A 21,995-nucleotide genomic window follows, 5' to 3' on the forward strand; every position below is an offset into this window, starting at 1 on the left:
GAGCAGTTCCAGCTTCACACACTGCGTTGGGCTGCCTCCCAGCCCCTCCCCCGTGTGCCATCATCACTACCGCCTTACACATTTCCAGGGGCAGGCACAGCCCACCCCTGGGTACTATGTCCCGACGCTCGCCCCACCCCCACACTGGGCATGCTCTGCCAGCACGCCGCAAAACAGCAGCTCAGTGGCTCCGCTCAGGCATGCTTTTTTTTTACAATTCAGCTCCACTCAAAAGGTGCTATTTTTTATTACAATTCTCAAACCATTTAATCAAGATTATTGGCCAACTGCTAATTTTACCAGCCTTGTTTATCAATCAAAGCCTTCACCAATTTCCTGTTTAACAACTAAGGTTATAAATTCCTTTTTGCTGGAAACCACTAGCTCTGTTCCAAGTCAAGGGTTTTGTTAAAAGTTTTAATATTGTCTAAAAACAAAATTTTATTTGTTTTGGTTCATACTACCGCAAATAACAGCTTTAAAATAGTAAATGTGTTCAAAATTTGACAGTATTAGATCAGTTTTCATAGATTTATTCATAAGATTGGTAAACCTTTACTGAAAATGTTTCCATTAAAATGAGATTATACTCCAAAAGGGGGAGGGCAGAGTAAAGACTTTTTTATTAAATATATAATTCCACACAATACCCTAAAAGCGATATGCCATCCATATAAACTGCTCTCTGATCTAAAATGCCAATATTAAACTCCTGCATACTTACTTAATTCTACTGTAGTCCAAATCCCAAACAAAAGGCAAAATTTGACCTTCAAACCTTAGAGAGATCTTAATATGGTTTTTCATATTTTTAACACTTTTGACATTTGGAGTTCTGAAGCAGGTAAATCTGCACAAGGTGGAACTGCCTGCCCCCCCCCCCCGGACCACGCTCAAATACAGCAGAAGACATTGGGCCACAAAATGCCCCATCCTGGCATTCTTTGAGACCTTACTTCAGGGCTGCTGGACTGTCCTAGCTACCAGAGAGTGGGTAAGCCATCCTAACTTCTAGCCCTCACAGGAAATGTCAACACTGCCAGATTCATCGCCAACAACAATTACTGCTGAAGACTGAGGGGGTTCAGGGCAACAACAGCCCCCTTTAAGGTGTCCATCTCAGAGTCCAAGTTGACTAAAGTCTCAGGTAAGACAATTCTCTATATTTGTGGACATAGAGTCCATATATACAGAGTTCCACCTGAGTTTTCAGGCTGCTATATTAAGTCTTCAGTCTCTATGATGGGGTATTGATGGTCAACCTATGCCATTTACAAACAAGGCCTATTTCATACAGGTCCCAGTCCAAAATATACAGACTAACTTAGACACACTGAGGCCTCAACAGCTTCCACCTGTTATCGCTAGTAAACCTCTCCTCAGTGATATAAGACCACCCCCTTCCTTTCTTATTCACCAGTTTGTCAGACAATCCTGGTCAAGACTGACAGATATGTTTTGTTTACTCACTTTGTTTATACTTTTTCAGGATACATAAAAGCCTTTCCCACAACCAGGTAAACTGCTGATACAACCAGGTTACAGCGACCCATGCCTAAATCAAAGTTGCTAGACTGCCATCCTGGTTTCATGTTCACTCAGGTTAAGCGGTGCCCTTCCAGCCCTAATCTGATCATTCTGAGTGGTCATCTCATCTTCTGTCACCCACCCATCTCCGTTTCACAATTAACAGGCTAAGTCATGTTTTGTTATCCACTTTGGTTCCTAATTTCTTATGTTCTATTAATGATCATTTTTACAGCGGGACTCTTTTTGACAGTCTTTCCCAAAGACTCTCACATCATGCTTAAGATAATCTTCATAATGTTCTATGTGATGACTGTCATAGTTCTTTCTACCCTCAGCTGTCTGGTTAAACGTGACATCCCTAAAAGCCTGAGCCCTCACCTTCCCTATACTGGTACACCCACCACCTTCCATACTCCCCCTATTTTTTCCAGTTCAACTCCTGGACTGGAGACAAGTTTTACATGTCTAAATCAAAGGCACCTTTCCTTCTACCTCACCTGGGTCCTTAAATATGACAGTGCCATGTCTCCTCATAACATCTTGTCTCTTTGTTTTTCCATTCTAATATACGTGCATTCACCAGTGAAGTTGTCCTGGCTAAAACACCTGGCAACAGTGTCTACCTGGGCATCAACCTTCATCCTGTCGACTCCCCTAGGCTCCAGTACAGCACCCTCTGCCAGCAGGAAGTAAAGAGAGAAATCTTCGCCCCTTTTCATAATAATAATCATAAGACGGGATATGAAAGAGTTTTGGCCCAGACAGGACTCTGTAGCCAGGAAAGCATCAACCAGAACCAGGAAGCTCCCATCTCCCCTGCCCCTAGGAATTTACCTGTGACGCCATCTTCCCACTCCTGGAAATTTACCCATGGTGCCAAGCCTAGGACCAATGGGCTACCTGTGCATCCCTAATGCCCCCCCTTAGGTTCCACCCCAAACCGAGGCTACTTATGTGCCTCACTCCACATGTTCCACCTGAGAGAACACCGGACTCCAGCGGTTGGGGGTGCAGTCATCTCTCTCCGTGTTCTCAGAATAAAGGCCGCTTTTTGCTTTATACTTCTCATCTTTTGGAAATATTTTTCATCTTTTGGAAATAATCCTATCAATAGATAGGAGATAGCTCTTTATGATAGTGTAACAGTTATTTGTTAAGTATACATCATTGTTTTACCCAAAAATCACCACTGAACTGTTATGTAATTCTCAGGTACTTAAATTATTTAACATTTACTGAATTCATGCTTCAAAGTTAACACCAAATAAAGCAAAGTTAGCACCAATAAAGTTTTTTGCCTTTAGTTTTTGCTTATTTCTGCTCTTAATTACAGCCAGGCATGGGGATGGGTATCTCTAATCCCTGGATTCCGGAGGCTGAGGCAGGATAGCCAAGATTGGGCTACACTAACTGCAAGGTTAGCCTAAACTACACAGTGAGATTATTTCATTTTTTAAAAAATTATTCCTAGCTCTCAACTGCGCTTAGAGGCAAAACATATTTAGCATAGTTCTAATACTGTGATAGCTCGGACCCCAGAATAAAACCCAAGGAAGCAAGAAATTAAAATTTGGGGAGCAGGGGCTGGGAATTTAGCTCAGCGGCATAAGCGTCTGCCTTGCAAGCAGGCAGTCGTGAGTTCGATCCCCGGTACTGACAAAAAGGAAAAAGACAAAAAAAAAAAAAAAAAAAAAAAAATTGGGAGCAAAGGCTTTATTTTAGGCCAGGCTTTGGCTATGCAATCCCTGGGAGCCAATATGGAGACTGAGTGCCTGACAGCTAAAAGTCAGGGCTTTTATCTTGTAAAAATCACAAACAGCTGCTGGTCTCACAATGGGGGGTGGGGCAGGGCTGGGACACACTACAGAACAGGAATGTGGCTAGATTACATTGGGAAGAGCAAAGTTCAGATAAGGGTTGGGCTAACAAGCAAGCCTCCCTGCATACAAGCAAGTTTAGATTGGACAAACATCTTCTTTCCCTTAGCAGAGAATAGAGAAGTCTAGCAGTAATTAACAACCCCTGTTAGCTTGTCTTAGCACCACATCTGTTATTTATAGAGGGCAACAATGGTTAACATATCAATTAGGTAAGATTTTACAATTCTTTAAAGAGGAGAGCATTGATTAACATATCAATTAGGTCACCCAGAGGGAAAAGGAAAACAGAGTAAGGCGCAAGTTACAGGTATTTTGCTATGATACAAATATAATGAAGCTATTTTTCCTGCAGTACAACAGCAGAACTTCCTGTAATTCCCTTGAAGTTAAGCATTTCTTAAAGAACAGCACATTTTGTTACAGATAGCCGGATGAGGGGTAGGGAGGGGGTTACAGGAAACTGAAACCTAAGGCTTTTACAAGCTTTCTCAGGAAATTGAAACTTGACCTAAAAAGATAGGAAGGGAAGGGGGGGGGGGGCTGAGCGTCACTTACAAAACAGAAATGAGGTGCAAGGGTTAAAACTAGGCTATAACAATACTTTGAGCTATTTTATTTTCTTCTATATCATCCAAAGAACAAAAATAGTCTACAAAGTTCAGTAGTCCTTGAAAATCCTGGGTTAATTTCTCCTGTAGCCTACTGATGAACTGATACTAAATCCTGAGTAGTGTTTCAATGTTCTACTACCTATATATGAAAAAATATGAAATGGGGAGAGTCGTAATTTATTACCTTAATCACTACTTGTCCTAAATTACGGTTTTCAGAATATAGATTCAACTGTAACATTTTAGGTTCAATATGCTGGTAAACAAGGCTAAATCATAATTTAACAATAAATCATAATTTTGTCACATTTGAACTGAAAATTGGTATTTTTGGACCCAGGAATGGTGCTGTATGCCTGTAATCCCTGCAGGCTGGCAGGTTGAGGTAGGAAGATCAGAAAGTGTCAGTTAATAGCCGGGAGATCAATCCTCTTCACAAGGAAGGAAGAGGACAAGCAAAGCAAAGAACGGGATGGACAGAGAATATGTCTTAATGCAATTTCACAGTTATGAAAGTACAACTCAAACAAAATGTTTAAACACAAGGCCGGAACCACAGTAAGGCAAGGGAGGCGCAGGGCACAAAATTCAGCGAGGTAAGATTAGAAGCCCGAGGGTGGGCGCCTCCTTTAAACTTGCGCCCCAGGCCTCGCGCTCACACAAGCTCAATAAATGGAATATAGAGTCCGAGGAGCATGTAGGGTCTGGGGCGCCTTGCAAGCTTCAGCTAAGAGAAGCTTTCGCTCCTTCTGCCCAGCCACCAAGTACGATTTGCTCTATCGGCATCGCCAGATCCAACACAGTCTCTCCTCCAAAGGTTCGCTGACTAGAGAGTAGGGAGAGAAAGAAACCCTGTCCTTTCAAGAAATGCCGCGCTTGGGGCTGGGGATTTAGCTCAGCGGCATATGCACCTGCCTTGCAAGCAGGCAGTCCTGAGTTCGACCCCCGGTACCGATAAAAAGGAAAAAAGACCAAAAAAAAAAAAAAAGAAAAAAAAAAAAAAAAAAAAAAAGAAAAGAAATGCCGCGCCTTCGCGGGCTTTCTCGAAGGCTTGTAAGGTCCAGGCGCCCTTCCCAATAGACTCCAGGGGACCGTGCCGCCTAAAACACCACCTGCAACGGCAAGCGCGCGGGGCCTGACGTGGCGTCCTCGCTGAACGCCGGTTTCGAAAAGCACGGGCCGGGCGGCCAGGCTATTAGTGTCCGTACTTTGCCGGTCCGGGGCCATAGCAGGAGTTCCGGCTCGCATCGGGAGGGCGCACAGCCTCCGCAGAATCCGACAGGCGCGCGACGACCGCACGAGCAGCGCAGGCAGATCTGCGGGCAGCCCCGCAGGGCTGAGGACCCTGATGGCTGCGTGGGGAGGCGGGAAGGGGGAAGTTTCAAAGCCCTAGTAGCTGAGTTTCCGCTGCCCGGGAAAGATGAAGCTGTACTGTGAGGTGGAGGTGGTCAGCCGGCACTTGCCAACTTTGGGGCTGAGGAATCGGGGTAAGGGCGTCCGCGCCGTGGTCAGCCTGTGTCAGCTGCGGGGACCAGCGAAGAGCGAGCCGACCGGCCCACGCCCGGCCTGCCTTCTCGTCTCCACCCTGAAGGACAGGCGCGGGACCCGCTATGAGGTATGCGGAGCTCTTCCGGGACTGGGGAGGGGACGCTCTCAGGCTTCACGAAGGCAGTTGCCCTGCCTGTGTCCAAGCCTGAACCCCACTCCTCCTCAGCACTAGGGTCCAGCGAGGTTCCCTTACAACCTCGAGGAAAAAAGCTTTAGAGTTAGTTTATTTTTGGGTTAATTTTCTTGCCTTTTTCTGTGACTCAGAATTTACAGCTTTGCTGCTCTGTGTTAATAGCAACCTCACCCTTTGATTTTTGTAATTTCAACCTACGTGAAACTACTGCAAGTGAGGCTGCTGTCTACTTGGGAAAAGCAGAATCAGTGAAGCGGTCTAGCAGACTTTCTCCAGAGACTGTTAGAAGTTGAAGTAAAGTTTTTTTTAAAAATATAAGATTCATCAAGTGTCTTTATCAGACAGTTTGTAAACGTGCAGTACTTTTGTGCCTTGCATAAACAAAGCCGAGGGAACAAAGTTCATCGTTCATCCTTGCATCTGACACTTGGCTGGGTTTTACATAACTCTCAGGATTCTTTCTCTTACATCTTGTATTCCACAGGGAATATTTGGTTGCGAAAAGTGTTATTATCTCCCTGTCTCACTCAGAATCACCTAATGTTTAGTACAAGTCCTTGAAAGTTTACTCCTCTTCGTGGGATCCAAAATACGTATTTTTTTTCCTTAACTTCACTTCAAAATAATATATATTTTTTAATTGAAAGAACTTTACAAGTCACTCAATGTTTTATAGATCAGAGAACAGTTGGGTGACTGTTAACTTATAGCTAGAATTGGGTCTCCCATTTCAGGGTCGTTGCCTTCCACACACCAGACTTCTTTAACACCCAGTTCGGATTTTGCCTCTCTTAAAAACCTGTAATGTTTTCTCCCTTAAAACATCTACTGCATGAATAGACAATAGCTGGTGGGGATCCCAACCAAGGTTTTATTGTGAACCCCTAGGGGGAGACTTTTTTGCGTGCAAGGTGCTGTTCTAGATACTGTGGGAAATAGCAAACTTGGTATAGTCACTGACCCTCAGAGATTAGAAAGAAAGAAACCGAAACCACAATATACAAATAATACAAAATGGGTCATAATAAGTGTTCATAGTAGAACATCAAAAACAAAAGATAAATTTGGATTAGAGGAGCATAAGAGGGTGGCAGAATGCTCAGGATATGGTGGACATACAAACAGCTGATGCTAGGCCTGGCCTTGAAGAGTTGTTATTGGTGGCAGGTGAGGCAAGTACCTGGGCGCTCTTTCTTTCTTTTTTTTTTTTCTGGCTTTTTCTTTTTTATCGGTACTGGGGAATCGAACTCATGACTGCCTGCTTGCAAGGTAGGCGCTTACGCCGCTGAGCTAAATCCCCAGCCCCATGGGTGCTCTTTCTTAAACCCTTTATTTTTCTACTTCATGACTTGAGCTACCATATATCAAAGTATGACTTCTAAATTTGTGTTTTAGTTCTCTCCCTTAACTTTGGTTTTAAGTCTCCCTGCTCCTGGAAATCTCTTGGATGTTTCAGCATTTCAAAATCAGAATGTCTGGAAATTCATTTTCCTTGCAACCCTAAACCTGCCTGCTCTGCAGCTCATTAAATAGCAGAAATTTTAAAGCCTTTGCCTCCCCACATCCAGCATATCAATTCTACTTCCTAAGAGGTTTTTTTTTTCCCCGCACTTTATTCTTTTCTTCTTCTGGGGATTGAACCATGGTTATGCCAGGGTAGTGTTCTACCCCTCTCTTAAGAGTGAAGTCGAGGGGCTGGGGATTTAGCTCAGCGGCATAAGCATCTACTTTGCAAGCAGACAGTCGTGAGTTCAATCCCCGGTACCACCACCAAAAAAAAAAAGAGTTCTCCTTACTTCTACCATTGTTCCTCCCCAACTGCAACCCCCTCTCCTTCAGAGTTCCAGCTTAACAATGCAATTAGAGGGAATTCAGGTTTTATTCTTAATACCTGGGAACCCAGGGCCTCACCCATGCTAGACAAGTGCTGCACCACTGAGCTATATCCTCACCTTTTTTTTTTAACAGTTTTGATATATGGCCCACGCTGGCCTCAAACTTGCAATACCTTTGGTTTAGCCTCTCCAGTGCTGCAATTACAGGTATTGGGGATTGAAATTGCTTCAATGAATTTCATTGTGTTTAGGATAAAATCTAAATTTGTTTTGTTTTTTGAGACAGGGTTTGAGACTATGTAGTTGAGGTTGGTCTTGAATTCACTGTGTAGCCCAGGCTAGCCTCCAATTCTCAGTGATCCTCCTGCCTCAGCCTCCATCAGGTGTTTGCATCTCTGCCATATCCAAGTACTTTACTTCCACATCTGCCAACCTCTCAAGCTCCTCTAATCCACAGGTGCCTGGCCCCTTCACTTCAAATCTTTAAAGTCATCTTCCTGCCCCTAGAGTGGGTAAGATTTCCTTGATTGGGTTGTGGCATCTTGCACTTCTCTTAATGTTTTTCATGCTTATGATTACTTTCATCCGATTATTAACTTATTAAGTGTAGTTATCAGTATTTTTTTTTTTTTGGTAGTTTTTTGAGACCGGGTTTCACTCTGCAATTGACGGTGGCCTTGAACTCACTTTGTAGCACAACCTGACCTTGAATTTGTAGTAATCATCATGCCTCAGTCTTCCAAGGGCTGAGATTAAAAGCATATGCCATCTCATCAGTACTTTACCAGGCCAGTCTTATTTACTACTGTGTCCCCAGTCTTGTTTCCTAGTATATGGTGTCTTCTAGATAGTTGTTGAAGTCTAAAGAGGAAGCATCATGAAAAACTGTATCAATCACTGTTGCAGCTCTAGGAAGACAGTAGTAAGTGAGACAAGAGGTCTGAAACCCTCAGGAGCTGTCCATCTGAAAGCAATGGACTGAGACTGTGAAAACAAATTACTACTGGCTGTTCTTACTGTAGATACATAGTTGAAATAGGAAAAGAGCCACATTATCCAGAAAGATATAGGAATCTGCTCTCAGAAAAGGAGTCTGGACAGGGCAATAATCTACTATAATGTAGACAGAGGACTGAACTCAACTGCCAAAACTTCCAGACTTCAGGATTAAAAGCCAAACCAAGGCAGGGATGTAGCTCAGCAGCACAATGCCTGTCTGGCAAGCATGAGGTCCTGAGTTTGATTCCTGGTACAAAAAATAAAACCAAACCAAAATCTGGCAGAGTGATTGACTATAATACATATTGTTAAATAGCAGTGTTACTTTTGTCCTTTTTTCCTGTTGGTTTTAAGCAGCTAAAGGAGAACATTGAGCAGTTCTTCACCAAATTTGTGGATGAAGGGAAGGCCACTATCCGGTTAAAGGAACCTCCTGTGGATATCTGTCTAAGTAAGGTATGGTATTAAAAACAGCATTCTTTGGGTGTGGTGGTGCATGCCTGTAATCCCAGCACTCAGGAAGCTGGAACAGGAGGATTGCCATAAGTTTGAGGCCAGCCTGAACTACATAGTAAGATCCTGTCAATGAATGAATGAATGAATGAATGAATGCATAAACGATGTATATCAGTGAATCAGTCAGTAGTTTGTCTGTTTTCTTTAAAGAAGAAGCTGTTCAGATATCCCATACAGCTGGCCTAGAATAGACTTGTGGGTATATTAAAGAGTCAATGGAGGGAAGCAGCTTCCCAGGTATCTTTGCTTTCTAAGAAAGCAGAGATTGCTTTAGTTAGGATCCCAGAATGGGGAGGAAAAATGGGTTTGTATCTATGCCCATGGAAAAGCTTTAGGATATTCTAAGCCTGTAACTGTCTGGCACATCCCCTATCTTTTTAAAATGTATTTTGAGACAGGGTCTTGATAAATTTCCCAGACTGGGTTCAAACTCTCAATCCTGCCTCACCTTCCCAGAGTGCTGGGATTGTAGGCATGTGCCACCACACCTGGCTTTGATTTCTTGATCTTCATCTTAACCAATCAGAAACTACTTTCTATCTAAAAGCAAGCTGAGGTCTAACAATTTAAAAAACAACCAGGCTTGGTGATGTGTGCCTGTAATCCAAGCCCTTGGAACCTGAGACAAGAGGATTGCTGTGAGTTTGAGCCTAGCCTGGATGCCATTCTGGGTTCAAAGCCAACCTAAACTGCAAAGTAAGAGTCTGTCTCAAAAAATATAAAAAAAATAAAATAAAATAAAGCCATATGTGGTGGTGTAAAACGATAATCCTAGCTTTTCAGGAGGCTGAGGCTGGACTATTTACAACTTTTGAGGCCAGCCTATCTTAAAATATAAAAATTGGGCCAAGATGTAGCTCAGTAATAGAGCAGATACCTAGCATGCAGGAAGCCTGAGTTAGAACTCTAATCCTGAACTACACTAATTTCTGGAATGACAAAGCTGAGTCTGTTACTTCTAATTTTATACTCTGTCTGTGGATCATTATTTGTATTAGTTTATTCAAAGCACTACCTGAAAGAGCAGTAATCTCACAGACCTTAGTGTACACACTTCTACCATGGGAGGCTCAATCCACCCTGAGCAATGTAGCAACTTAGTGAGACGCTGTCTAAAAATAAAAAAAGCTGGGGATGTAGCTCATTCGAAGGCTCTGAATTTAATCCCTGGTCCTACCACTCCCCCAAAATGAGTGATTTCATTATTTGCCAATCATAGTGCCATTAGTTCCCATTCTTTTTAAACACTGTAGATCTTAGCACTAGTCATTCCTCTTCCCTTAGTAACACTAACTCCTTCATTAATAAAACCCTAATGTCTGTGGCAGAACACCATCTTGCTTTACCTGCAGTGTGCTCAGCTATTCATTTGACTCCTGTCTGAAAGGACATTTTTTTTTTCCTACCCCTGAAATAAAGGCTTTATTTCAGTCCTCTACTGTTCTCCCCATATCTGCCCTCCATAGTGGGTGACTTTTCCTGCTGTAACTGTTTGGCTGAGGTCTTCAGGCTTTCCACTCTTGGTCTTTGGTGACACTGCTGCCAAAATATTTTGCTTTTGTCACGTAAATCTCATGCTGAGAATGCTTCAGTGATTTCCCACAGCTAGACCTTAACATCCAGGCTCGTTCACAATGTACCCTAATCCTGTAGGGTACTCTTTCTAATCTTGTATTCCTGTGCACAGCTTCCCCATTCCAGCAAAACACGATTACATGCTTTAGTTTCCCAGCTTCTTGAAAGTTTGTTTATCATTCACTTTTTTTTTTTGGTCTTTTTCCTTTTTATCGGTACCAGGGATCGAACTCACGACTGCCTGCTTGCAAGGCAGGCGCTTATGCCACTGAGCTAAATCCCCAGCCCCTTATCCTTCACTTTTAAACTTTGTGAAGCTTCTAAAATATCCGTAAAACATTAGCTACTTTTATTGGTGATTTAGTTCAAATCATTGCTTTCTGTTCCTTGCCAGCGAGAAGCAATGTGCTTTGCCCTTCATGTTTCCTAGCACTTTGTTGCTTTTGAGGAGGGTTGTTACTCTGCCAGCTCCTGGTGTTTGTGAATGGTAACGTGGGCATTTTGTAGTACTCAGCAAGCCTGGCCTCCTGTGTCAGAGGCACTGAGGATTTGGGTCAGTTGATTTTATTTAACTAAATTAATTTGTTTTTAAATTTTATTTATTTATTTTTGGTCTTTTTGAGTCAGGGTCTCACTGTGCAGTTCAAGTTGGTCTTGAGTGCTCTTTGTAGCCCCGGCTGGTTACTCGAACTCACAATGATTCCCTTGCCTTGGCCTCCTAAGTGCTGGGATTACAGAAGTGTGCCACCATACCGGGTGGGTCAGTTGATTTTAAACCCCAGGTCTTAGATACAATCTTTATTGCTTTCTAGCCTTAGGTCTTTGAACAATTTTCTGTAGAATATGAACCCTCAGCATAACTTTTTTCTTTTTCTTTTTTGACACAGGATCTCACTACACAGTTCAGGTTGGCCTGGGGCTCACTATGTAGTGCAGGCTGGTCTTGACCTTGCAAACAATTCTGCCTCGGCCTCCCAAGTGCTGGGACTCAGCATAACTTTTTCTCAAAACTTTGAAAGTTGACATTTATTTTTTAGTTAAAGTGTAAATGTAAACTTTATTTTTTTTATTAGATTTCGTTGGTACATTTTAGATACACATAATGATCACATTCATTATCGAGAATCTGTACTTGTACGTGATATAACTTGTTTTTGTTTTTTTTCCTTCATTCCTCTACCCTCTTCTCAACCCCCTTCCCCTCCCTATAAAAATTGAAATTTAAATCAAATAAAATACTAAAAATTCATGTTTTACAGACAGTTTCAACCAATGGTTGTGTCACTTTGTATAACTGCGGAACTGTAACATCTTTTCCTCATTAAAGGACTATACATGAAGCACAAGGTCATGAGTTCAATCTCTAATACCACCAAAAAAAGACACATAATATTTGTTATATGATTGCATTATATAAGAGTGACTATATAATTATTTTAAATTATTCTTTTTCCTCAGGCCGATCCTGGCAGTTTAAAGAGTTTCCTTTCAGCTCTGAGACTGGCTCATAGAGGCTGTGATATCAACACATCACTTTCAACGCTCACATCAGTGAAGAGTTCAGAATTTGAAAAATTTAAAACTAAAATGATTATCACATGCAAAAAAGAATATCCCCTAAGCAAGAACTTTCCATACTCCCTGGAACATCTTCAGACCTCTTACTGTGGGCTAATCCGAATTGACATGCGCATGCTTTGTTTAAAAAACCTTTTGAAATTAGATTTGAGTCATAACCACATAAAAAAGCTTCCTGCTACAACTGGAGACCTCATACACCTTCAAGAACTTGACTTGAGTGACAATCACTTGGAGTCATTCAGTGTGGCCTTTTGTCAGTCTGCACTCCAGAAATCACTTCGAAGGTTGGATCTCAGCAAGAACAGAATCAAAGCACTCCCTGTGCAGTTCTGCCAGCTCCAACAACTTACCGATTTAAAACTAGATGATAACGAATTGATTCAACTTCCTTTCAAGATAGGACAGCTAAAAAATCTTCGTTTTTTGTCAGCAGCTCGAAATAAGCTTCCAGTTTTGCCTAGTGAATTTAAAAATTTATCTCTTGAGTACTTGGATCTTTTTGGAAATACTTTTGAACAACCAAAAACCCTTCCAGTTATAAAGCTGCAAGTGCCATTAAGTTTATTGGAGTCTACTGCAAGAACCATGCTGTGTAAGAGGTAAGGTTATCAGAGTCATAAAGTGTAGCACTTTGGTAGCATTGCAGTATTGTCATGAAAGTCAGAGTCACTGTGGGAGAGCTTCCAGTGCTGTGTCCAACTGACTCCTTGCCCTGCTGACCTTTTTCTGTTTTTTGGGTTTTGTTTGTTTGAGACAGTCTCACTATGTAGTTCAGGCTGGCCTTGAACTCACTATGTAGCCCAGGCTGGCCTCAGACTTGGGGAGGTCTTCCAGCCTCAGCCTTCTGAGTGCTGGGATTATAGGAGTGAGCCACCAAACCTGGTTAAATTTTTATTTTTTTATTTTTTGGTACCGGGGATCGAACTCACAATCTCATAGTTGCCAGGCAAGTGTCTGTGCTGCTGAGCTGAATCTCCAGCCCTAAATTTTTATTTTGTTTTACGATTTTTATCATTAGTAGCACATGTTTGCAATGTATGCTTTTTCACGTGTACTCTCTGCCCCCATGGCCGTCTTGATGTCTCTTACCTTGAGTAGTTTTTCTCAAGGAAGTCTCGTTTCTTACTTCCTCACTTCATTCAGTTTTCTGCCCAGATGTCATTCTAGAAGGGTCTTACCACAAGGCTTGGTGGGTTTGTGTGTGGGTTGTTTTGTTTTACTTTTTGGTCATAATACTTATTGCCTGGCCTGATACGTTTTTTAACTTTTGTTTGCTGTCAGTATTTCCCACAAGAATGTAAGATCTGTAAGGGCCGAACTTGGTTTACTGTCCATTATTCCCCAAGGCAGTGGCTTGCTGCAACGAGCTGTTTGTTACCATTGAGAGCTCTAAAAGCTTCGCCATCACTGTCCCGGGATCTCCATGGTGTTCCCTGCTCCTGGAGTGTCTTAAACCCTTAATAAATTATTTAATGAATGGTCTTGTCCCTCAAGATATAATCCCCTGAGCAGCAGCCACGTTGCTCCGAGCTTCTTAGAGGTACAGGTTTACAGCTGCACCCCAATCAGAAACTGAGTGGGGTCCAGCTCACTAAGTCACCCTTAAGTTTGAGAAATTCACTTTGGCATAATGATAGAGCTCAGTGTTTGGAATTAGGGCCTTGCCCCTTCATACAGCGTTAGCAAATTCTTTGGGATTTTTGTGTGAAATTTTCTTGCTTTTTGAGACTGCTGTGTGGTTTAGGCTAGCTTTTGAATGCAATAACCTCTTTGATTAAATTTTCTTATCTGCGAAATAAGAATAATACCTGCTTTATAGAGTTGTGAAGATAAATGAGGTAGTATGAAGCCAAAGCATTTGTCATACAGAGCGAGTAACTGTTGATTCTCCTCTTACCTTTAGACACTCACTACAGTTTGTTTTTTGGGACTCTGAACTGTCTTTACTCACTTTGTTCACACTTTCATATAGGTGTGAAAGTTAAGATGGAAAACAACTATTGAGTGCTATAAACTGGTAGGGAGATCATATTACAAAAGAGATGCGCACCTGTAATCCCAGCAAGTTTGAGGCCAGCCTCCGCTACATAGGGAGTTCAAGGCCAGTGTGAACTGCATAGTGAGACCCTGTTTAACAGACTAATCAGTCAGTAAAAAGATTGCTGGTGTGCAGAATTGGATGCAGTAAATGTGGGATAAGGCCGAAGGACTTGGATCTCTAGCGAGTTCCCGGCGAGTTCTCAATAATTATTAATTGGTTATATTACTTTTCTTATCTGACAAAGATAAGTGTGATGTTAGCTGTAGAGGAGCTTGTAGAGCATATGGCTGAGATACAGATCATGAAACTGTTCCTGCTGAAAAGTACGTTGTGGGTTGGTGAATAGTGGTGACAAAGCTAGGGCACGCGTGCAGCAGGCTGTTTGTATTAATGAGATCTGTTAAAGGTTTGCCGTCACTGGTGTGGACCCTTTTCAGATGATATTGGGGTAGAGTACTAAGAAATGAACCCAGAGCCTTTGCTCTGAGTGACACCCCCCTGCAAACCCTCCCCACTTTTCTTTTTTTTTTTTTTTTTTTTTAAATTTTATTTAAGGAGAAATAGAAAGAAAAAAAAAAAGAAAAAGGGTACAAGTTTTACAGAATTTCAGAAAAAACAGTAGGAAATCACTAGTTAATAGATTACATATTGTTATCTTAGAAATAGTTGTTCAAGTTATAAAATAAAAGCATATAAAGTGGATTTTCAAACAGTGAGACGGCAAACAGTTCTGTTTAATGATCCAACAAAAACTTAGCAACATGGTTATCTATCTTATACACTTAAATATACATGCAGTTATATCCTTTAGAGCACTTTCTTTTCCTTTGTTTTGTACAATGACAGTTACACATTTTGGGTTTTATTACTCCCACAGTTCTTATTACTTTTTTTTGAAGAGAGTAAAACCAAATGTGACAGGACAGAGTCAGTCAAATCAAAAGGATGGACATAATATATAATGTAAAAACAAAATACAAGGTGATCAACAATGGTTACCATACTACCTCTTGCTATCTTAAAAAGAATTGCCTGTATCATCAGTTATAATGAAATTGAACAAAACAGTAAAGAATAAAACCAAAACATTGGAGACATTACAGGACTTTAAAAGAAGGTAATAGTCAACCAGAATGGGCGTCATAACAAATCTTATTGTCTTCACAGTTGTTGCCTATACTTTCGAACTTGGTACTAAGCAATGCAGAATAGGGGAAAATCAGTCAAAACAAGATGGTGAGGGCAATACAGGGTTTCAAATCAAGTTAATAGGAAATCAAAGTGGGTTACTACAATATATCCTGCCATTTTTTATTTATTTTTCCCTTAATTAAAAAGGTAAAAATAAAAAATAATTAAAAAAAGAAGATTGAGATAAAAGAGGACATAACAACAAAACAGCGCAGGTCAAAACATAACCATTTAAGCAAAATAGTGTTTCACCACAAGATATCCTGACATAGAAGTAGTTACCATAGTGTCTCTTTCCTTGAAATCTTTGAGTATAACTTCGTATACTGTAGCACCAAACATATCAAGACACTATAAAACCATTCAAGAGAATGACCTTATTACAGGGTATTTAGAACCAGTTAACAGAAAATGAACAATGATTTCTGTATAATCTCCTTGTCTATAAACGTTTTTACTTATATTATCATATAATAAAATCCGATAAGATACAACCTTTTAAGACTGATGGAGACAGAAGAATACAAGTTTGATAGGACTTCAAAACAAGATGATACTAAATCAGCACTAGCTATTATGATGTCTTCTTTTCTCCAAAATAGCTGTTCCTACCATCCAACCTTCTCTGCCTCATTTCTGTTGAACTCTTTTTCTGTCTTGTCAGTTTGTCTTCTTCATTTCACTTTCTGCTCCATTCATTGTGGCCTCTCCACCACTGATTCTGGAATCTTGCTATTTTCCTTTTTTAGAATATCTTGCAGTATTCTCTGTAGAGTTGAATTGGTTATTGCAAATTCCCCTAGTTCCTCTTTATCCTGGAAGCACCTTGTTTTTCCATCAATTTCTAGGGACAGTTGTGCAGGATATATCCATGTTGGCTGAAGGTTATTATCTTTCAAAGCTTGAATTATTTGCCCCCCACGCTCTTCGTGATTTGATGGTTTGTGCCGAGAAGTCTGCTGTAATTCTGATGGGTGTTCCCTTGTAAGTGATCTGTTTCTTGTCTCTGATGGCTTTTAATATTCTGTTCTTATATTGGATTTCTGGAATTTTGATTATTATATGCCTAGGTATAGCTCTGTTTGGGTTGTAGGTGGCTGGGGTCCTGTATGCCTCATACATCTGAGTATCTTTACCTTTTGCTAAATTAGGGAAATTCTCTTGGATTATTTCTGTGAATAGCTTTTGTAGTCCATTTGTTTGTGTCCCTACTTCTTCTTCTTCTTTTTTTTTTTTTATCAGTACCAGGGATCGAACTCGCGACCACACACTTGCTAGGCAGGCGCTTATGCTGCTGAGCTAAATCCCCAGCCCCTCCTACTTCTTTTATGTTCTTAATTCTTAAGTTATAGATTCTCTTATCATCTTCTAGCCTTTGTATTATTGCTGTTTGTTTTCTTGTTATTTTTAAGAAGTTTTTCATTTAATGCTCCCACATTACAAATCTGCCCTCCAGTTCAGATAATCTATCCTTAGTTTCTTTCAAGCTGTTATGCCAGCTTTCAATAGAGTTTTTAGTTTCCTGGTAATCTCTTTGAACCTGCTTCACGTATTCTATGTTTTCTCTATTTTCTGTATCAAACAATTCTCCCCTTTTTTTCTGTTCTTCTACCATCTGTTTTTTTCTTGGGCAGTGCTTTGCATTTCTCTAACTATTATATCTTGCTTCAGGTCATTAATAACTTCATTCCTGAACTCGTCTATGAGGCTCTCAAGATAGCGCTTTTTGTCTATTGGTGCTGTGTCTGATATTGCATGTTTTCTGTCCTCCTTTGCATTTACCTTTCCTGGATCAGTGTTCTCAGGACTGGGGACTGAGGACCCTTTCTTGTTGCTCCCTCTTCCCATACTTTTTGTTCCTTCCATACAAGCATATATAGGAGGCCCAGTTTCTTTCTTTGTCGGTTACAGTTTGTTTGAATCCGCCGGCTAGGTGTTCCTGCCCACTGCAGTGCAGTAGGGAGACACAGACCCGGGCACCCTCTGCTGGGCCCGCCCCTCCAGGTCAACCTACTGAAGGTTTCACTGCTAGGGTGCATAGGCAGGTGCTGGGACCTGGTTTGGGCTAGCCTGCTGGGTCTTAGTCAGCAGTGTCACCCAGGCCAAGCGCTCTGCACCAATCCCGCTTGAGAGGGCAATATGTGACTAAAGTCCCTGCAACGTCCTGTTCCGCCTAGTCTGCCCGGTCCCAGAATGTCCTTTTTGGAGCCTCCTACTCTATGGAAGGGTCCCCATTCCGCTCACTCACTGCAGGTCAATGCAGGGCTCCCTGCCAGTCCCGCTTTCAACTCCATTCGCCGATTCCCACTCTCAGAGCTTTCATGTGTCTCTCTCCCTGCCGTGCCAATTTGGACACAGCAGCAGCAGCATGAAATTCAAATCACAGCTTCCCGTGATGTGGATTCCAGCTTCCGCACTGAGATTTTATCTGTTCCTGTTACAGCATGGGATTGCATTTCCAGTTGGTTTCTCTCAGCTTAGTTTGTTCCTGGGTCGGCAGGGTATATCTCCCTTGCTTAGGACTCCTTGCACCGCACCATTCCTGGATTCTAAGCGGGGTATCAGAAAGCCTCTGTAGCTGCTGTTTTCTATCCACCATGTTCTCCTGGAAGCCACTTTTTATTTTCAAATAAAGTCTCCCTGAGTTAACCAGGTGGGCCCTAAATTTGTAATCCTATTACCTCAGTTTACAAGCATTTGTCCTTATTCTTTTTTGTCTTTTTGAGATAGGGTCTTACTATGCAGTTCAGGCTGGCCTTGAGCTCGCTTTGTAGCCTAGGCAGGTCTCAAACTCGCAATGATCCTTCTGCCTAAGCCTCCCAACTGCTGGGATTACAGGCGTGAGCCACCACACCCAGCTCCATTTGTCCCCTTCTTACCATTTGGGAAAATAATATACTGAGTCCTCTTAAGTAAATCATTTTCTTTTTTCTCATAATTCAGTGTCCTAGTAATTCTTGTACTTACGTATAAAGTTCTGCTTCATCTAGTAACACACGATTATTTTTTCCCAACAGGATTCCGTATGCCTCTCATCTCATTCCTTTCCATCTCTGCCAAGATTTGGATACTGCAAAAACCTGCATTTGTGGAAGATTTTGTCTAACGAGTTTTATTCAAGGAACTGCCACCATGAACCTGCACTCCGTCGCCCACACTGTGGTCTTAGTGGATAACATGGGTGGGACTGAAGCACCTATTACCTGTTATTTCTGTTCTTTAACCTGTTACATTAACTCCTCAGATATGTTCAAGTGACGCCACGCTGTGGAAGAAACTTCACTTTAGTTACAGATCAGTCAGGGATTAATTAGCTTGACCATGTTGGTTTGGAGACAGGGAAGCTTTCTGTATGCTTGCTTGCAGAGGAATGGGTATGGGCCAATGTTAAGTCCTCTAAGACTTTGATCTCATTGAAACCAAATTTTATTGCAGGGTTAACTTATATTGTAGTGTAGGTTGTAGGGTTATCTTTTGTATTTACTTTATTCATTCATTTTTGCAGTACTGGGGCTCAAGCCCAAGACCTTCTAGCCAAACTACATCCCCAGAGAATTATTTTTTTTAAACTTTATATTTCGAGACAGGGTTTTGCTAAGTCACTAAGCAGTCCTCCTGCCTCAGCTTCCCAGAATGCAGGGACAACAGCGTTGTAACACTGCAGCCAGCTGTTTTCTCCTTCAGTAGTGGAGATCAAAACCTGAGCTGTGTGTATTAGAGACAAAAGCTGTATTATCAAGCTATGTCCCCAAAGCAAAGCGAAGTTTCTATATGCCAGAAAAATAAACTTCTGAGTATTAATGTTCTAAATGATAGTGAAGACTTCACTGTTAAACTGTGTACAGGTTGGTCACCCTTAATTCAAAATGTGAAACTTCATACTTACTTGGTGGGATGTCCCAAGTGGAAGATTGCACCCTAGCTCATGACAGGTAACAGTCAAACTCAGGCCTTCTAGAAGTGTGGTACTGTAGGAAGTTACCTTCAGGCTATGTGTACACAGAGATAGGAAACACAAAAGAATTTCGCCCCACCCCCAGAATAGCACATGTTGTGTATACAAATAGTTGAAATGTAGAAGAAAATCCTGAAATCCAAAATACTTCTAGTTCCATGCATTTCAGATGAGGAGTACTTGATATACTGCTTAATCTCACCACTCTGTATTCCTCACACATTTCACATACACTAAGCATTAAGTAAGAATTGCTTTGGGAAAAAACTTCAGCTTTTACAGGTTTTGGAATAGCCATCACCTGTCTTTTTGTGTGTGTGTGTTTTTCCTTTTTATCAGTACCAGGGATCGAACTCATGACTGCCTGCTTGCAAGGCAGGTGCTTTTGCCACTGAGCTGAATCCCCAGCCCCCAAATGTCTATTTTTTTTTGTCTTTTGTCTTTTTCCTTTTTATCGGTACCGAAGATCGAACTCACGACTGCCTGCTTGGAAGGCAGGCGCTTATGCTGCTGAGCTAAATCCCCAGCCCCCACATGTCCATCTTGATTCTAATTTTTTTCTTTTTGGAGTTGAGAGGAACCAGAAACTTGGTGCATTATTGATTGTATTCTGTTTGTTTTTGTTGCCTTGAGGATTGAAACCAGGAGAGCTCAGCTACATTCTCAGCTGTTTTTCTTTTCTTTTCCTTCATTTTCTTTCCTTTAAGACAGGGTCTCAGTAAGTTGCTGAGGCTGCCCTGGAACTTGGCAGTCTTCCCTCCTAAGCTTCCAAATAGCTGCCACAGTGCACTGCCATTCCTGGCTTTCCACCCAGATTTTAAATTAAAAACTGACACAGCCATTTTTTAAGTGTGCATGGCTTTAATCCCAGCTACTTTTTGGGAGGCTGAGGCAGGAGGATTACAAACTGTAGGCTAGTCTAGGCACTTTATTGAGACTGTTTTGAGGGGAGGGGATGGAACTCCAACAACAAAATAAACTGAAAAGGAATGGACTTGAAAACATTGTGGAAAAGAGAATCAGTACTAACTGTTCCATCTGTTCATTCCCACTACCCCACTTCCAGTCACTCTCTCCACCAGACCATTAAAAAACAGCCTCTTCACTGGTTTTGGGGAATAAAGGAAAATATAAAAGTTTCCAGAGACAACTGTCTGGGTTAACATCTTACTACTTGGGAATAGAGTCTCTAGGTTATTTTTTTTAAAACTCCTGTTTTTGTTTGTCTAAAATGTGTCTCACTTTGATCATTTTTTTTTTCTGAAAATTCAAATTATTCCTGAGTAAATACTGTTTTAAATGTTAGAACACTTTAATTAAAACTTTACTGCTATATGATCTTTAAAACATAATTTTCAATGCTGATTTCTCTGGGAAACGGTATTGGACCAGAGGTTGAATTTAAACTTGTATTGAGGGGCTGGGAATTTAGCTCAGCGGCATAAGCACCTGCCTTGCAAGCAGGTGGTTGTGAATTCGATCCCCGGTACTGATAAAAAATGAAAAAGACAAAAAAAAAAAAAAGAAAGAAAATTACAAATAAATTTGTATTGATGAGAGCGGGGTGTGGTGGTACACACCTGTAATCCCAGCACTACAGAAGGCTGAGGCAGGGGGATCCCTATGAGTTTGAGGCCAGTCTGGATTACAAAGTGAATTCAAGAGCAGCCTGAATTACATAGTGAGACTCTGTCTCAAAAATCTTTTTAAAAATATTTGGGGGACAACCCACTCAGGACCCCTTCCTTCTCTCAGACAGAAGCTTTCTTTTTCTCAATAGATATGTTCTGCCCCTGGTCTCTGATGTTTTTAGAATTCTTCGATTCTAGAGAAGACAAGCTTATGCCACATATCTAGTAGGTTGGGAGTTTCATTCCCCTCTATCAGTTGGAGGGTTCCACCAACATCATGGACGGAAACTGAAAGCTGTACGCCTACCCAGGAGAAAAACGCCTGGTGTCTTTGAGGGCCTTTGACTGCTGATCAACAGCTATGACCCCTTCAGCCTGGAGAAGCCAGATCGGTGTTCACCATTACACAGCAGTCTGGTTACTTCTGCAGAGGGGGTTGTTATAGGCAGCTGAATTGGACAGAGGGAGTGTGAGCAGTCAGTCAGGGCTGGGACCTTGGAACCAATGCAAAAGGCCAGATACCCAGCAACTATGGGGGGACAGACCTCAGGACAAAGGAGGAATCCGGTGCACCTACATGCTTTCTAGGAATGAGCATCAGGAATTGATATTCAGCTGGTTCTCTGTTGCCTTGGGGAAGCTGAGGGCTCGCTGTCCCAGCCTCCTACAGCAAGAGTCCCTGCTCTTTATGCATGGCTGCTTGCTGCGTGACTTGCTCCCCCATTTGTCCCAATTTGGTCAGTTTTGCCTGAGCAGTTACAATTTTATTAGTTGTCCGTGGTCCTGTCCCACCTCATGACCATCTGCCTTGTGAGTTCCCATTTTCCCCTACCGTGCGCCTGCCTCACTTTGGGGTTTTTCCTTGTGAAAGTCCCTAGAAGGAACAGTCTCTGGAGCCAACTCAGGACCCCTTCTGTATCTCTGACAAACGCTTTCTCTCAGTACATATATCCTGCTTAAAAAAAAAAA

At 41.7% G+C, this 21,995-nt stretch overlaps 1 protein-coding gene across 2 annotated transcripts; it reads left to right on the forward strand.

Moving 5' to 3' along the window:
• Window positions 1–4,892: 4,892 nt before the first annotated feature.
• Lrr1 (leucine rich repeat protein 1) lies at window positions 4,893–19,250 on the forward strand. 2 transcript variants are annotated; one of them, XM_013154753.3, is made up of 4 exons: window positions 4,893–5,636; window positions 8,891–8,992; window positions 12,086–12,807; window positions 18,458–19,250. In XM_013154753.3, the coding sequence occupies exons 1-4, from the start codon at window positions 5,442–5,444 to the stop codon at window positions 18,696–18,698; spliced, it is 1,260 nt and encodes a 419-aa protein (XP_013010207.1). In that variant the 5' UTR covers window positions 4,893–5,441; the 3' UTR covers window positions 18,699–19,250. The 2 variants fall into 2 exon arrangements, with proteins under 2 accessions (XP_013010207.1, XP_003471969.3); XM_003471921.5 differs by having other exon boundaries at window positions 4,895–5,636; window positions 8,894–8,992.
• Window positions 19,251–21,995: the final 2,745 nt, after the last annotated feature.

The sequence above is a fragment of the Cavia porcellus genome, unplaced genomic scaffold, assembly GCF_034190915.1.
Source record: "Cavia porcellus strain 051 isolate PalLab524CR breed Dunkin Hartley unplaced genomic scaffold, mCavPor4.1 scaffold_1, whole genome shotgun sequence".
Taxonomy (NCBI): domain Eukaryota; kingdom Metazoa; phylum Chordata; class Mammalia; order Rodentia; family Caviidae; genus Cavia; species Cavia porcellus.

Bases quoted from the DNA above. Each gene is read 5' to 3' on its own strand.
- Lrr1 (XM_013154753.3), top strand. From the start codon at position 5,442: ATGAAGCTGTACTGTGAGGTGGAGGTGGTCAGCCGGCACTTGCCAACT. The intron at 5,637-8,890 runs GTATGCGGAGCT...GTTGGTTTTAAG, and splicing joins GGCGCGGGACCCGCTATGAG to CAGCTAAAGGAGAACATTGA. The intron at 12,808-18,457 runs GTAAGGTTATCA...TTTTCCCAACAG, and splicing joins AGAACCATGCTGTGTAAGAG to GATTCCGTATGCCTCTCATC.